General features: G+C 35.4%; 1 protein-coding gene across 5 annotated transcripts in view; it reads left to right on the top strand.

The window, feature by feature from the left end:
* Positions 1 to 18,368, top strand: part of SCML2 (Scm polycomb group protein like 2) — a 75,434-nt gene that overhangs the window by 24,662 nt on the left and 32,404 nt on the right. For all 5 annotated transcript variants that reach the window (XM_085323092.1, XM_085323091.1, XM_085323088.1 and 2 more), the window contains exons 4-7: positions 3,232 to 3,302; positions 7,432 to 7,666; positions 11,697 to 11,785; positions 13,201 to 13,444. In XM_085323092.1, coding sequence (XP_085179218.1) covers positions 3,232 to 3,302; positions 7,432 to 7,666; positions 11,697 to 11,785; positions 13,201 to 13,444 — 639 coding nt within the window. The remainder of the gene's footprint in view (positions 1 to 3,231; positions 3,303 to 7,431; positions 7,667 to 11,696; positions 11,786 to 13,200; positions 13,445 to 18,368) is intronic.

The following is an 18,368-nucleotide window of genomic DNA, read 5'->3' as shown; positions in this document are numbered from 1 at the left end:
CTCTGTCCATAGAGATACTCAAAAGCCAGCAGTGCCTCAAGCAGCCTGCTCTTATTGGGGCTGCCTTTAGCAGCTGGTTGAGCTGGAGACCTCCATGGATCCCTTCTGGTTTAAGTTACTTTTTGATTGGCAGAATTGGTCAAGGAGTGATGCAGTATTGGTGTAGAATTGGAAAGAAYATCATGGGTCATTGACTGCAGTCCTGTGCAGGTAACCATGCCATAAACTTATTTTCTTTATATTTAAACTAATCAGGCTGTTTGTCCATACTGAGGGTCTTAGATCACTTTTTAAACATATTATTCTAGGGTTGGTTGTAAACTATTTAATTTTTTATAAAAAATCTTAATTGTATTCTGATTTTCCTCCCCTCGCCCTTTATATATTGATTTGTTCTTAGCATTGTCCTTCAGCATAAAAATCCTTTTCTCGTTCTGGTTTTCACTTTGATGATGGGTTCATAGACAAAGTTGTGCTTGTTGCATAGTAGGTTTTTCTTAAGCTGATTTATTCAGCCTACAGGTTTGAGTGGGAAGAGGAAGGCATRTTAAATCATTGTCTGAGCTAATTTTCTTACAGACTTCTATTTCTCAGAAGTTGCATGCTTTTTAGGGTTTTAGAATTAGAAATGTGCAGAAAACAATTGCTTCTCTACCTGTACACGCTGGCTACAGAGAAGGTTTTTTTGTAGAAGTATTATCATATGATTGTCTTCCTAGACACACATATATTACAAATATACTTTCATCTCCTTTTTCTATCACTGCAGTAATTTATATTGTTATTTAACTTGTTACAGCATATCCTCACAGGTGGAGTAATCCTAAAGTAAGCTTCAAATTGAATTTGCTTGATAAAAGAGTTTTTAACATCCAGGATTTAAAGCAAAGAGCCAGGTAGTGTGTTCTTCCTCTTGGATTTGTGTGCAACTGGCTGCTTGTGCTACTTCATGCAGTTTTCTAGTAGATATTATTCCCTGGAAAGAAAACTTGCTTTGTCTTCCTCTGTACTTTTTGGTCATCCCATCAAATTTACAGTCCTGCTATAACAACTGACTGTATTTGGGAACTGCTGGCCTATTTGGAGACAGTATTTTCAGAGAAAGTGTGTCAAGGTCTTTCCTGTTGAAAGGTGGTGTCTCTGAAGTATTTATATTTGTATGGTCCTTAACACAATGAGGCTCTGATTTATGATTATAGCTTTTACCATCATGTTGGATGTGATATAGCTAGGACCTAGGCAACTTCTTTTTTTCAGTAGGTTTAATATTATTGAATTGAGTAGAATAAAAGTTATATTTTAAAACCACTTTTTTKGGGGGGGAGGGGAAGAGATCAGAAATCAACCTGTAGTGGCAATTTTATTTATTATTAGACTCAAAAAAAGAACTTCTGTAAAGCAAAACTTTGCTAGTGGTTTATCTTATTTAATATTTGCGGCCTTCTTGGCTTACCAGAATGACATGACCAACAGATGTTGAGGGTACTTTTTGGGGAAAGTCATTTCCTGATCGTGCCTTTTTTGAAATACAAAGACTTGATTTACATTTAAAGTTAATGTACGCTGCCTCTTGTGGGCAATAAAAAACACATCGTTGTTGTACCAGTGTGTTAATAAATATTTTATTGCAAAATAGGCTGACTTCCAAGATGTCTTATCAAACCATCCTTGTCACACCCAGGCTAAATACAGTCCAGTCCACCAAATTAACACCTTTTGAGATTTTATAGTTTTGTTACTTAGTTAACAGCCAGRTGTCCTCTGCAGTTTCATGGACAAATCATTCACCCCTTGAAGCAGTTATGCCAAAAAATGAGGATCTCAGCTGGCCCAGGGTTSAAATTCTCGTTGCTTGAGGCACTATATCTTTTCAACTAAAGGCTATGGTAATACTAAAAACAGGTTTCAAAGCAATGAATACCCTTCAGAGAGAAGCAGTATACAAGTGGCTCAAAATGCTGTCTTTTTCTGTTTAGATTTTCTTGTTTTTGTTTCTCCTCTCCTGAAAATTGCCAAAATGCATTTAACTGTGCCCAAGAGTGTTCTTGAAGGGACTGCTAATAAACCTAATTTGATTTCCCAGTCATTGCCATGTCGGAATTGTRATACAGACTTTGAAAAGTACTAGTGGATTGAACCGCTAGGTGGCGCCATTGTACCATTTTGGGGGTTCATCTGTTATCAAGTCTTTCGAAAAGATGCCAGTTTCCCAAACAAGAAAAATAAACAAAAAAGTTCACTTAGATAATTATAAGAACAAAAATGTTAGCTGAACTACTGTAGTTTTTCTCTTGTGCCTTGTATTAATTTAAGTAATGCTCGCATATATCTTTGACATTAGTATTCTTACTGTTCCATTAATGTAAAACTTTAAACACTGAGTAAATCCAATGTAAAATACACCCATCCACCCATGCACAAAAAAGGGTGTATTTTACCCTCAACATTAGCATTAGAAAAAAAAAAAAGATATGACAATGCTGAAGTTACTTGTTGCTGAACGTTATACTGATACATACTTTACCATACGAGCATTAACCATTAGTAGACTTTGGGTAAAAAGTCACAAAGGTGAAGTTAGAAGGGTGGGGCGTATTGATTTTCTTCTTTTTTAATTTTGTTTTGGTTTTATTTTTTGTTTTTTTGTGTGGTTTTTTTTGTGTTTTTATGTAAGATAACACTCACAGACTGAGCTAATACCTTTGATTTCTGGTAGATTTGGGTTAGTATGTGGTTTGGATTAATATACGTTTCAAATACTTCATCTTATAAGGACAGAATCTAAGTGGCTATGCCACATATACATCATCTCGGTAGCCCTATGGGGTAGGAAATGCTGCTGTTCCCATGTTACAGTTAGGGAGATCAAGACACAGAAAGATTAATGTGATTTGTACAAGGATTCTTGGGAGGTTTTTGAGCGGGTAACTGAATCTATATATCCTTGACTTGTATCTTCTTATGTGGACCACAGAAAAAGAATTTGGGGGAGATTTATATTCATTTTGCCTGTTGTGTGATCCATGCTATGGATTAATAGAACTCCTAAAACTATTTCAAGGATTGTATATTTTTTAAAAGTGGAGTTTCCATTTTAAAGTAACTCTGGTCTTGAAAAAAAATTATCTGCAACTTAGTTGGGGTTTTCTCCCTCTCTTCCCCCAAATCTCCTTTTTATTTAAATTTCCTTTAAAAATGTATTTTTTTTTTCATTTGTTTTATGTCTTCCAGAACAATTTAATTGGGATGATTATCTGAAAGAGAATGAATCAGTAGCTGCCCCTCTACATTGTTTCAGACAGGTATGCCAAATACTGTTCTGCAAGCCTGTGTGAATGTATGTATGTTGATGAGATGAGCTGCCTGTATACTACTTGTAAACTTCCTATTTGATTTCTCTTGATCTCTAGCTACAATTTCTCTAGTAGAAGCTAGCTACTGATATGTTCTATTCTTGATATCTGTCTCAAGCCAGACTTCGAGGGTTTCATTAACATGATAGCTTTGGACTCTCTTTTTAAGGAAGATTAGATGCATATATATATGTAAACAAGATGTGTGTGTACATATATATATATATTTGTGTGTACGTSTATACATAGTAGTAGAATTTATTCATTACCTCTTTAGTGGATCTCCCAAATGTGTTGAATTTTGGATTTTTCTGAGCAGAGTGATTATTGCCAAGGAATTGTAGATACTGAAGATAAAAGAAACAAGGGAAATACTCAGGAATACTGAAGAAGTACTATTTTCACAGTAAAGAATGTTATTACCCCTAATCTTCAATGGTGCAGAGCTCTGGTTGCTGAAGTGTTGGTTCTGCTATACAGAATGTGGATAGTGGCTAAGTTTGAATGTAAGGAATGTRTAATGGTCATATAAGTAAAGTTTTTATTGTGATGTTGTATGCTATGCCCTGCAGATTTATTTCCTCTCTGCCTGATGTTTTTGTATCCATTCCAAGATGAAGTTTAAATCTATCATCCTGTGTGAGCTAATGATCTCCAATGGTTCGGTCCTCTGGAGACTGAGTCAACATCTGCAGGCATCTTTCTATAGAGGGGGACTGGGGCCAGTATGTTCCTGACTTGAGGACTAGCTTAGTTAGCTGCCTAAAGATACACAGGATGAGTTTCAGTTTGCCTGCCTTCACTGTGTTAGAAAGATAGGTGCTGAAGGAATTACATAGTTTCAGGTAGGTGTGACAAGTCACAAGCGTGTTGTTTGGTAAATCTGGGAATGTGCAGAGAGGTATTCTCTAGGGTTTTTTATTAGTGTAATGGTGCTGTACTGCTTGCAGCAGTAAGCCACCAGTGGGAACTAAACACAAAGGGACATGAAAGGAATACTCTGAGGAGGAGAGGAACTGTAACACAATGAATTTGAAGTAACTTGTAGAGATGGAGACTGAGCAGAGAGGAGACCGGGTGGTAACACTTCTCATGCTAGGTCTTGGGTCTCAGCTTGCTCTTGGGGAGTTGAAGATAAAGGACCAAAAGGCCCTTATGTATTGGTTTCAAACACTAAGCAAGGAAGGTTAGAGGGGGCTAAGAGTAACAATATCCATAGCTCCATTTGGATGGAGCACCTATAGTTCATTATCTTCAGTAAACAATTCTACAGTGTTCCATTTTCATAGTGAATGCTAGCTCAAGGCAGAGACGCTGAACTGCTTGGTTAGAGGCGGAGATCAGTAACATATCCGTTGGTCATTCTGAGGTTGATACCATGCTCTCCATACTGGATTGCTTGGAATGTGTGGAGGAGTTGGAAAGAGGAACTTTAATTTCTGTACATAGCAAATTTCAAAACAATTTACGTATGGAGATTCACAGTTTCTTCTAAGTGTTGACCTTTAAGTAGAAAGTGATATGCATTGTTAATTATTGCAGAGCTAGCTCCTCTCACTAATTAATAGTTGCAGATTTTAGAAGCTAACCTGCTCAAGATTTGTGTAGGACTAATTTGACTTTATTGGGTTATACRTGCCTTGTACATGTCATTATCACTCTGTTTAATGTGAAGAAGTACACTGCAGGGACAAGCCAAACAGAACAAAGCAGAGAGACGCTTAACTTTACAGTTAAATCCAGAATTTGTAACTTGTGGATGTTTTAAAAAACTTAAATTTTGTATTAAAATTTAAATTAAAATTTTAAATTAAAAATTAAAAAAGACTGAGGGAGCAATAGCTAAGTGTTTACTATTAATTTAATATATAGATGTAGACAGCTAATGGAAACTGATTAAAATATTTATCTAATTTAGAGCATATTTAGCTGTTGCTCTCCATTGTTTTTAATTACCATTAAAATTTTTGAAATAATTCACATTCCTTTCTCTCACTGTATTTTTTTTTTTTTTTTTCAAACAGTTGAAAATTTTAATTAAAAAAGGTTGGTCCCTTCTGGTTTGAAGAGGGCTTAGAACAAAGCTGTTATTCAGCTGGTTTTGTTACCCTGATGTAAATAAGAACCAATACAGAAGTGATACTGTTTTAGTACAGWGTCCTGAGTTGTTACAGTCTAAACAAGCTCACCTTTTTCAGAAACAAACAAAACTTGTAACTTTTCAATTTCAATTGCTTTTCATGGTTGTAGAAAATAACAGCTTGACAAGCAATATCCTGAAATTGAATTGCCCTTTAAATTTAATATGCTCAGCCCCCTCCCTCAGCCAGCCTGCTGTCTAAATGCTGTATTGGCAGATGCTACACTCAGCATTCACTGAATATTACTTGTCTTTTTGGGTTTTGGACTCTGGCTCCTTCGGCACTCCTGCTGTTTATCCAGAATCTGCTTCAAATACTTCACCTGCATGCAGTAGCCCAAGTACAGCAAGATATATTTTTAAAAATTAAAAGTAGTGGAGGCAAAATATTATCAATGCTTGCTATAGCAGCACAAATTACTTCAGCCTTTTGTGTGTGCTTATATGTATAAATGTGCCCAGTCCACTTACTACGGAATCCTTATCTGAGCTAATCAAGCGGACAGGGATAGGGCATTTGTATCTTGTGAGTATGAATGCTCATGTTTCTTATTTTTCTACCTGCCTCCCATATTAGGTTTCAGATTGCCTTAATCTACATAGGCGAGCTAGGGGGTTAAAATGTCATGAGGAACACTGCCAACAGTTTTCATCACCCGTGTTCAAAACCAGTTTTGTACTGGAAAAGATGCAGAAAAGGACTTCCAGGATAATAGGGGAATAGTCATCCTCTCTTACATGAACTGTCAGTGTTTGCTTATTTGATTTGATGAAAGAATGCTGAGAAAGRATTAGATTGCTCTCTGTCAATATCAATAATATCTTTTACTTTAAATCTTTCAAAAAAATAATAATGTTGGCAAAAATTTCCATGAATACATTTAGACTTGAAAAGAGTATTCTCTTAAGAGAATGCTGAGATTGTGAACTAAACTGTCAACACAAGTGGCACAGGGAACCAGTCCCAGTTATTTTTAATACAGATTTCTGAACAGTATTAAATGGTCTTATTGCCTGCAGTACTACTGTAAGCGAGTGATCTGACTCAGTGATATAGCGGATTTCTTCCAGTACTGTATTGTTTTGTGAGCTTTTCCATTTTTTTAGCAACTGTCCTGTAAAAATATTCCCTTCCCTTTTTTTAATCTCTAGTTTTTCACAAAAAGCTTGGATCAAAGACCAAATTGCATTGACATGTTTCTTTTCCCTGCAGCAATGTCTTTTTTCCAAAAATCTGATGCCTGCTAATTAAACTGGCATTTCACTGTGTGAAATGGCATTTCTGTCTGTGACCCTGTGTGGCATTTCTGTGTGTGTATATGTATGCATTTAGTTTTCTATGAATAAGCATAAGCTACAATTCCTGTCTTAGCTCAGAAGTTTCATGTGACTTTGGGACTGTATTTCCTTTCTGTAAAATTAAGTTAACATTAATTCCTTTCTCTTTCTTCTTTTTCACATTGTAAGCTTTTTTGATCTGGAAACTCTCTCTTGCCTTGAGTTTTTCTAAGCCTGGTAGTGTAGGGTCCAAGTTCTGTTTCATTTTCCAAGACATTACTGTATTGTGATTAACCGTCTCTTGTGAATTGAAAATTAATAAACCATGTCTTTAAAAAGAGCTGAATGTCATGTTTGCTCACGTCCTTGTTTTCTGTTCACGTCAAGAATTAATCACTCCTATTTTTATGTTCGTATTTTCATTAAGATTCCTTTGTTTCTCCTCATAGTAATGCTTATTGAAAAAAAAATGTTTGTGCAGTAGAAACTGAAATGGTAGGTGTTGGTTATCTAACGTCCTTTTCTGACTTGATGTTCAAAGGTTTGTTTATATTTAACAGTTATATGATAGGTTTGAATGAATGAAGGCTGTGCATTGAATTAGCTGGTAAATTTAGCAATAGTGACACAAATAAGGAAAATACTTACCTCTTATTGTAGTCTAGAATTCCACCTACGAATGATTTCAAAGTTGGTATGAAACTGGAAGCCCATGATCCTCGCAATGTTACCTCGGTTTGTATAGCTACGGTAATTGGAATCACTGGTGCCAGATTAAGGTTGCGACTTGATGGAAGTGACAACAAAAATGATTTTTGGAGGCTTGTGGATTCCTCAGACATACAGCCAATCGGGACCTGTGAAAAGAAAGGGGGCATGCTCCAGCCTCCTCTTGGTAAGAAGCAAATTTTCTGAACTGTCACGTATGGCATATTGCTTTCATACAATCATTTTTGTCTTCTTGTGTTGGTAAATTCAATGGTACTAACACCATTATTTATATAAAAAGGAGAAGTAAGCAAGCCAATTCAGAACAACTCAATTGTCACTTTTTCTTCTCTTGATTTTTTTTTGATGTAAGAATGAGCAGAATAATTAGATTTTGAGTTCTGTTTTCTTTTTAAAGCATCTTTTATTATTAAATGGGTTTATCAGACCTACAGTTTTTCTAATGACTAAATATATTGTCTTGCACACCAGTCTAAAAATATTCCCTGACACACACTCTATCCTGTGTATGTTCATGGATGCAGTATTTTCTTGCTTTATATTGTCCATATTCCTCTTAGCAGGCCTTTGATAAGAACTAAGTAGTGCTGGTGAAAGCAGAGTGATCTTTTTCTTCTTCAGCTGAACAAAGTGGCCCGCTAGAAGGCGCTCAGTGTTAACCTAAGTGTAAAATGCTCAGCTAGGCTGCAGAAGGTACATCAGTTCAGGACAATGTGAATGAATGTTTTCCCAAGCTCTTGGGGAAAATTCGTTGTGATCTGGGAAAGGTGGCATAGGAAGGGTTCTACAGTATTGTAATGTTCCACTCCGAGGTAGGAGAAAAACACTCCAGGGGTTTCGTAAACTAGAAACTTATATTGCATACAATTCTAATCTCTTCTAATCAGCAATCTTGGAAGATACCTGGTCAGTTTTTTATGACTGAGTTATGAGCACTGTGAACACCTCATGAACAACATATAGCTTTCATGTATTTAGGAATTGTAAAAAACTATAATAATCTGCAGAATATATTTTGCCTTCTGTGGGTAATGTAAGCTACAACATTGTGTCTCCCCAAACTGAGAAACAGTACTTAGGCTTTGTCGAAAAAGATTGAGAAAGTTTATTGAAGGAGAAACTACATAAATGAATTCTTTGTTATATGATGAACAGTCAAAGTTAACTCTAACTACTGCTGGTAATACAACTGTAATGCAGATTTTCTTTGTATGATTAATGATTAATCTGTATATTTAGAGCTGCATTCTTGTGCTATATTTGTTATAACATAAACTTCTAGGTGTGAACACTTTTGAAGTAACATTTTTCACATTGGTTTGAAAATACTTATATTAAAAAAAAAAGAAATGACAGACGTTTCTCTTAACAAAATTTCACAACAACAGCCCCCTCACTCAAATCTGTAACATTCAGAAAATACATGAAAAATGTTCTTAATGAAAGAAATATTACTACAGGTTTCCCTTCTTACGGTTATAAACCTCCTTGTGGTTTTCCTGTCATCAGTAATTCTTACACATGAGAAAACAGAGGTTCAGTGAAAATAAGTATACTTTCTCTTACTAACCTCTTAAACTTGTAAACTTAGTAATGACTTTCAGATCATCTGGTAGAAAGGTGAAGTGAAAATTGCCATTTCACTAYGGTATGAAACTTGCTTTGCTTGTAGTGAGGCAAGCAGATACGACGGCATTATGTATAACCTTTAAGACACTTAAACTAGGTTATAAGGACAGATTTTTGAGCTGTTGTGCTGCTTTAGAAACACAAGGAAAACAATGCAAGCAGGATATCTGTCTGGAAAAATACTATTTAAGAGAGAAGTTGTTAAGCCCAGAATGGGGTTTTCCTTCTTTCTTTTGAATGTATGCAGGCTTTAAATAAAAACATTGAAAGTTTTTTTTTTTCAAGAATCTAAAACTTCTTTTTTCAGTTGTTCAGTTTAATCTCTTAGATGTTCTTGCTACACTCTTTTAGAATGAATGCTGTGGTACCAGTATGAAAGAGGATTATAATAGGGACAAATATACCTGTTCCTCCAGCTACACAGATGTACAGCTGTTYCTTCAGCTACACAGATGTTACATAATTCAGGAGCCTAGTACTTTTATAAACCTTTTTCTAAACCAGCGTGATATATAAAACAACTCTGGGTTATGTATAATGGTGTCTGCTTATCCATTAAGAAGAGAAACTTTTCATATTCATCAGTGAAAGGGTTGATGGATACCCTTTGGATACTGTCTTGTACTTGTATTCAGTCAGGCTATTTGTAGTGCTGTACCTAACAAGATGTTTCCATACCACCAGGAATGTAAGTGTATCTACCCTCAGAACAATTGCTAGTTATTCAGAAAAGAATGCAAGTGCCATTACTTTGTCCCTCCAGTCCTAGATCTTCCTGGAGATAGGCAGTGTTCCAAGTAGCAAGCATTCTGGTATACCTAGATAAATTTTTGAAAAAAGCYTTTTTGGCCAGTTTACAGCATCCTGTTCCTGGGCAAAGCTGGGAGCTAATTGGGTGTATAATTACCTCCTGTTAGACATTTAAACAACTGATTTTTTTTTTCCCTTCTGAGTAGTAGTGAGCGTTCTGGATACTAATGTTTTATTTCTTTTGTAATAACAAGTTAAAATAGTCCCTCCTACCTGATTTTTACATGGGTTTAATTATACACGTTACACCAGGTTTCTGAAAGTGATTAATGTAGCAAAGGTTTCGTCTTCCAGCCTCCATTTGTCAGAAGTGATTTTTTTTTTGTTGCTATTTTCAGCAACTTAATGTCTTCAAAAAAAATCCCTTGAGGATAACATTTTATATTTTATAATTTTTTTCACTAGGACAATTCAAAGATAAAATTAAGTTAATTTAAGCTGTCATCCTGCTGTCTCATGTGTAAGTCATTTCTGTGCTAGTTGGTTAGGATTATGGTATTTTAATAATTAAATGTATTTAGATCATACAAAGTCTCTGGTGTCAAAACTAGGACTGATAATCAGCTCAGTAGGCCTCAAGTTTTGGCATCATTTGTCAGGCATGAATTTTGTGTTCATTTAGGTGTTGCATGGGGAGTTCCAACCTGAGAACTCTTTATTCAACAGAAGGTAACTTAGAGCAGCAAATTAAAGGGCCATTATGCCACATAATCCAATTTTAAGTGATTTAATTATTTAACAAATAAATAGTTGCAAGTATGTTCCACCTTTCTAGCTACACTTCTTAAATGGTTCRTGGAGGCCTGGTTATGAGGAAACTCCTCAGTTTCTGGCAGATTCTAGAACTATGTGCGTTGTGGAGAAATTTCCTATTTATTTTATGCCTGTTCTTCTATAGAACTCTGCCAGATCTTTACTTGCTAAAGATGTAGAACCAAATGCCCGGTATGGCTTTCACTTTATTCATTACCTTGAAGCATCCATTCGGAAAGCTCAAAAAACAGAGGGGGTATTTTTAACTGGAAGACAGTTGGTTCTCAGGGATGATTAACTGGAATGAAAGTGGTTTCAGCCAGACTTCTTTTCTGCCTGAATCAGATAGTTAATCTAAACAGATCTGACTATTGTTTGTGCTTTTTATTCTCCTCTTTAATGAAGAATATTAAACTAGAAACAACTTAAAATTTTATGTTTTGCTATACAATGGTTAAATTCATTGCATATTCCTTTTTTAAGATAGTGTTTGTATATGTGTGTATGTTTGTGGGTTTTTTGTTTGTTTATTTATGGAGGAAGGATAAGAAACTAATTCTTTTTTCTGGTCTGTGTCCCAATGAAAGAATTACAGTAGCCTTGAAAATGAAAAGGAATCTCTTTAACAAATGAGAGGAGCTGGAACTGAGGATATTTTTTTGAAGGAGAGTGGAAAGTGGCTCAGAAAAGTAAACTAGATGCTTATGTTGGGGAAGTTCCACTGAATCAGGGAAAATGTCCAGTAACTTGATTATCTCCTGTACCACAAAGTTAGATTATGATGAGTGATCTGCCGACAAAACACTAAAAATGGAAATGYGTGCAGTTTTCTGCACCAACAGCTGCATTAACTGTCCGTTGTTATTGGCTACATTTATTTCAAGCCAAGTCCAAAATAAAGGATACTAGGCATTAGTAATGCAGACTTTATATCCCTCTCCTATTTTATTTTTTATAAAGAGAAGATAGAAATTTTGTATACAAGTAATGTATTTGTTACTTAGGATTTCAGATGAATGCATCTTCTTGGCCAATGTTTCTCTTAAGAACTCTGAATGGAGCTGAAATGGCACCTGCAGCATTTTTTAAGAAGGTAAGAAAGGGGCTCCTAGTAAAGAAGCTTTTGTCAGCTGGTTGATAATTACATTTTTTTTTTTTACTGAGGAAGCCAAGATACTATGCTGTTCTCTCCAGCATGGGAAGACAAGAATATTTAAAATTATTTTGAATTGGATTGGCAAGCTACAAAGCTATACAGGAAGTGGTCATCTAGTCCATTGAATGGTCATTGCTTTTTCCCATGTTTGAACCTTTAAAGTGTGCTGTTTTATTAAGAAAAAAATTATTAATTCATTTTTTCATGTCTCATGGATTTAAGATGTGATGTGCCTCTCACTTAACATTGCATTGTTCAAGTTGTGATTGTGTGTAGAAGTGTTTAGTGGTAAATAAGAGCCACTGGAATACAGTAGTGCTTGGAAAGGTTTTGTTAAATATTTTCATTGGAAGTGTACTGATTGTTTAAAATGTAATGGAAGTGTAGTTGAAAGTAGTAGAAAAAGATATTCTACCACTTTTTGAAAATAACTTTGAGTAAATTACTGTGAAAACATGAAAAAATATGTAAAAATAATAGTCCTATCAAAATGTCTTGTTGGTTCAATTTTCTTGTCTTACTATTCCTGTCAGGATGCTAAAATCCTGCTGTCAGATTGAATGACTTCATTTCTGATACTGAGAATTGAATTTACTACAAGTATGTCAACAAACAAAGCGGTTGGGTTCAGAACTGTAGCAGCATTGCTTATGTGCTACCTTTAAAGTTTTTTGAGCTGTGATAAATCCTACTTCACTGTACTAGCCTATCAGCATAGCTGAGATCTTTATTGAATGATGAGTTTCCTAAGGCAAGATGGTAATTCAGGTTCCATTCAGTCACAGCTTGTGCTGCGAGGGTATGCTTTGGCTGGCCACGTTGACTTGATTTTTTGTTTCTCTTTTGTCTGCTTGGAACTGATCGAAAGCCAGTTTGGTTTATAGCAGCCTGTAAATGATATCCAATGTTAATGAATTTTTCCATGGATTGAGAGGTGAAGTTTATAGCAGACAGCTATCAGTATCAGTSCCCAGAAGTATACTTTTTTTTGCAACCCTCCTCTTCCTTATTAACGTGTAATAATTTCATTTTAGTTTCTCTCTTGCCTTTTTGCCTAGACATCGTATGTTGGRTGCAACCTATTGCTTATGTAAGTACTTCTGGTGTAGCCTTTCTGTAAGGAAGAATTTTGCTAATGATTCCAACTATATTCATAGAAGCAGAATCTAGCCTTTATAGTACAGAAGAGCCAAAACAAATCGGATACATGAATAAGGTTTTCTTTTTAATGTATATAACAACTTTTTGAGAGCAATGAGTGTAAGAAGAAAGAATTCTGGAGAAAAATAGTTGTTTGATTGTTTTTAAGAGATTACACAAACACAAATGTTCTACCACCCTTGCTTTCATAGGAACCACCAAAGCCTGCGACAAATGGTTTTAAAGTTGGAATGAAGCTTGAAGCTATAGATAGAAAGAACCCATACTTAATTTGTCCAGCAACCATTGGAGATGTTAAAGGAGATGAAGTTTTTGTTACATTTGATGGCTGGAGAGGAGCATTTGACTATTGGTGCAGATGTGATTCTCGAGATATTTTCCCAGTCAGATGGTGTAGCTTGACAGGAGATGCATTACAACCACCAGGGAACAATGGTAAGATGACTAAAAATATTGCTTGATTATTCTTCCCCTCGGTTTTAGCAGAATTTTAAAAATCAGCTGGTTGTGTGCAGATAAGACTGAAGGTTTTGTTTACAAGTAGTTGATGAGACTGAAATATTGTAACATTTTTCTTTATGTAATTTAAAGATAATAGTTCAGTTTTAGAGAAATAGTTTTTGTCAGTTCATATTAATTCTGGAAACATTTTRTTTAATAATCTACTGTTACAAGTGCTTTTGATAATCTTTAATTTTTTGTATGCTTGCAAAGAATCTCGGATTTAAATTAGGTTTGCTGTTTATATTACAGATGGCTAAATATTACTGTTTAATGACACTAATATAGTCTCTTTAGCAGCACCTTATATTAAGCTAGCTGATACAGAAGTAAACAGTCTTCTAATAAGGGAAGTATAGTAACTTTGCTTCTATAATATATAAAGATTTAAACTTGTGTTTAGTGTTTTTTGGTTCACACACCCAAAATTCTGTTTTGAAGCTATGTATTCTGAATGCTTTAATATCCTCATGCCTGTGTGGATGTTTGAACATATGGCTATTGAGTCCCTTTAACTAATAACCACTGTGCTTTATAAGCTGTAGCTATCTTCCCTATGAAGAATAGAAATGAAATACAGGGGAATATCACTGAATTTAATCCCTTTGCTACTCTGGGGACCTTTTGCATGTTTCTGTAATCTAAAGTTTTGCTGTCAAACTGCTTGGGCCATTTTACCCTACTCCCTTCAGATTTGAGATAAGGAGAATTTTAAAGCAGGAACCATATTTTAATGAATTACTTTMCTATAAATGACTGGAATGATTCATTCTAATGGTGAGCTTTCTCGCAGTTGGTGTTAAGTCAGTAAGGAACAAATAGACAAGTGTCACAGAGCTCTTCACTGCAAGTACCAAAAAAAATAGAAGCAAGAAGGCAAGAAATCAATTGACTTGGTCTGCCTTCTCTTCTCCCTATTATTTTTCTTGATCTTATGCCAGCAGATCAAGAATTGTATGGAAAATCTAAGTGAGATTAGTCAAGAGTACCTTTCTCAATTGCTGRCTGTTTTCTCTGCGTCCCTGCACTCATTTTCCTGTTCATAATTATTGCCTTCAGTTACTGTAAATGGGACAAAGTAACTGTAATTTAGTTTAGTCTGCTTTGGCGTATTTCAGCTGGGGAGCGACTGTGTGTGTAGCTAAACTGGTAGATCTAAGGTGAGCAGGTAAAAACTTGCCATGAGGAGGCAGTTGAAAATGAGGTGAGGGCAACTACATTAAATCAGAAGTAATGTAATAGGTACAAAGCTGACTACAGCCTTAATGTTCGTGTGCTTCAGTTCTCAGTCTTTGAAGTGTGTTTCTCAGCTTCTTCAGAAGGCTGCCCTTATCTTGACAAATTATAATAATGTGTTATCATAGTAAGTTAATGATATTAATTGTGATGAAATAAAATGGCTTTATACAAGAGGGGACTGTGTAAATAAGTGACAGGTAAAATTTTTTAGATGGTGTTTTTGTAGCATCCAGTTGCACCTTCTGGAAAAAAAGCTTTATTAAATTGCTTAAAATACTCCAGTTTGAGTGCTGGAGAAGCAGTAACTGTTTGGGATAATATGTAGTGAAGTTTTCTCACCTGTTCAGTGTTTGACAGAGATCAGACATAAGAGTTGTATAGCAAGTAGTTAGTAACATTTAAAGAACTATTGTTTTTAATAACAAAGCATTAGACTTCATAAGAAATTATCCAGTTCAGGTATTCTAAGCCTTCAGCAACCTTGAACAAACAAAATTCTAGAGTATGTTCATTTTATTACCTGAACAACTGGAATATACAATCATCTTTACTAAGACCTGAGGCAAAATTCTTACATACTTTTAGTCAAAAATGAGAATTTTGGTTATGTGGTAGAAATTGGGGCAGGGAGGTACAGACTAGTGGGGATTTTGTTATTTGTAATTCTAAAAGTGAGCCCTAAGTTAACTGCAGTTTTATTAAAATTTGAACAGAAAAAAATTGTTGGGTTCTAAATTTTGCTTCACGTTCTCATTTGTTAAACATGCATACTATATGCATTTGTCTAGTTTATATAGCTGATGAAATATTTATTGCTCTCAGGTTAGGTTTTTCACTGTAGTTTTATCACTTTTGCTCCATTAAAGAACTGTAATGATAGCYCTTTATTAAGATGTAAATAACAGCTTCAAGGAGAGTGTAATCAAGTCATTTTAATCCAGAAATATGATAAYGTTGTCAGAATTCTTCATTTAGGTAGTGTTAACATTGGTTACTTCTTCCTCTGTAAAGGAAGAAAGTATGAGAGATACTGTGTTGTAGGAGTTCACTTGAAATATTATTATGTCATTCTGGCCCAGACTTTTTTCCTGCAGTTTGGTTTAGTATCTTTGTCTTAGATTTGCCACAGTAGAAAGTAAAAATACTTGACTGAGTATGACTTAGAATTTAGGGTGAATAAAATGGGAAGTATTAATCTTTCTAACTACTTTTTTTCTGAAGGCATATAAATGTAATAAATCGTAGTTAAGGACCACCGCATCCCCCAGATTCTAGTGACCAAACAAAAACAGTATCTCTGTATCTAAGTATGATTCTGTAAGTTTCATTCATTCCTAAGATGACAGTCTCCTGCCAAGAGGCTTATGTTTTTAGGGCCTAATTTAATACTTTGCAAGATAGGTGAAGAATTGGAGTAAGGGAGGCTTAATCTAAAAATTGAGGAAGACTCAGCAGTTTAGCCATTGTAGTTTGCCTGGAGAGAGTGTAGGACTTCTGTTGTGGAAGGTGTTTAAGAACAAATTAAAATCAGACTTTTTAGATACGGTTGAATTTACTTCAGAAATAGTTAAGAGATATATTTAGTCTTTTCAGCTCTGTCTTGTGTGACTCACGTTGCTTTTAGAAAACAGCGAGAGCTTGTCTTGAGATAAGCTCAAGAACCGACACACAGCTGATAGAAGATAAAAAAGGGGAGGGAGGTAAAAGGCTTTTCTGGACATTTTTTTTTTTTAAACATGCTGTCATTAGTCCTCTTGCTGGTGTTTTCTCTTTGATCATTTTCAGCAAATGTAGCTTAGGTGAACCTGGGTGTTAGGATATTTGCACAGTGGTATGAAATGTAGCCATACTATTTAATGTTTATACTAGCAGTAGCTCTGCATGGCTACTGTTGTAGCTGGCTTCTCTAGAAATATCTCTGATAACAGTGATCTATGTAATACATAGTTTGGCAGCAGTGCTTGGTGTCAGCTTGACCAGCTGGTCCAAGGTTAGTATTCAAAAGGCTGCAGTAGCTTGTTTCTCTGTCTCTCAGTATCACTTCAGAGCTGTTAGAGATGGCTTGTCGCTCAGGAATATCAGCGTGAACTATAGCTGATGATTGAAGTTGGTGCGATAGTGTCTATGCTGGATCAATCTGAAGGACCATCTGCTCTAGCAGACTTTCTCTGGCAGTGGCGGGAAGCAGATGTCTGAAGAAAAGCATAAACATATAGGAGAGAGGTTTGCAGAAGTGTTACTAATATCTGGCAGTTTGTGACCCAGCGCATCCGAAGGCCAGGAATAATGCCTTTATGCTGAATACCTCCTGGGGGATTTTGATCTATTCTGTTCAATTACATTTTGTCGCCATCTAAACTTGTAGCACCTACAACATCCTGTAGCAGGGAGGGATATGTTCAGTGGAAAAGGAGATATTCTTTTCCTTTATGGTTACTTTATGGTAGTTTCTAGTATTCTAGTTCTTGTACAAAAGCAGATTTTTGTACTTCCAGTTCTTGTACTGTAAGAAACAGTGAATAGTTATTCCCTCATGGCCTTCAATTCAGTCATGAATTTACAGACCTGTATTCTATCTTACCTCAGTGGTCTGTATTCCAGACTTGTGAAGTCCTGTTGTGTTTTAGTTTTCCTTGTATGTGATCAGTGTAATTCTTTTGTTCTTCTGTGTTCTGTGTACTGTTTCCATTTCAGCTCTGTCATTTTTGAACTGCTGGAACCAGAAATACACACAGTATATCAAGCTCAACAGCACTGTGGTATTTTCTTTGTTTGTTGCTCCTTTTAGAATAATAATTAATTTGTATAATACTTATTTTTGCAATAATAATTATATAATAATCTCCTAACTTTCAGTTTGGGATTTTTGTTTTGCAGTGGAGCAATGAACTAATATTGTAAAAGAACTATTTAGTTTAATTCCAGAATGTTATTTTTTGTATAGATCATCTAATAGCCCATCACTGATGACAGAAGCTGGATTATTTTGAATTACTTGACATTGAATTTCATCTGTTGCACCCTCAACTGCTGAGTAGCTGCTCAGTTTTGCAAGATCTTTCTCTACGTCTTTGCTGATTCAAGTAATTATTTAGCAGTTGTTGCCATCATGCTTTACTCCATTTTCTAGATCCTATATGCCTTGAGTGACACAAGCTCAAGCAGAGATCTTACCAAGAGTTCTCTAGAGTCCTCTCTTGGCTGTGGAAACATGCACATTTATTCCTGACTATTGTTTGATGTTTTGATATTTTCCAAGAAATTCTTTAGAAGGATCATGAGACTCTTCCCTCATACGCATTGTCAGCTTGGGGTTTGGAGGGGAGGGGTTTTTTTGTTCTTTTTTTTTTGTTTGTTTGTTTGGTTTTGAGTTCCTTTCTTTAAGAGTTTTTAAGAAAATTAAAAAATGCAAATGTTAGTCCACAGACTACATCAATTGACTTTCCACCGACTCCTTAAAAAAATTGCAATAGATTTGTGAGGTTTTGTCATTTCTTTACAGAAAGCATGTTTGGTTCTTCCCTAATATATTGTATTTATCTTTCATTACTTCTGTTATGTACAGTAGCTTCCAGCAATTTAGCCAGTACAGACATCAGGTATTCTGTCCATAACTTTC

The sequence above is a fragment of the Rhea americana genome, unplaced genomic scaffold, assembly GCF_003343005.1.
Source record: "Rhea americana isolate MKP2758 unplaced genomic scaffold, rheAme1 scaffold_82, whole genome shotgun sequence".
NCBI lineage: Eukaryota > Metazoa > Chordata > Aves > Rheiformes > Rheidae > Rhea > Rhea americana.
This window is presented reverse-complemented; position numbering and strand designations above follow the sequence as displayed.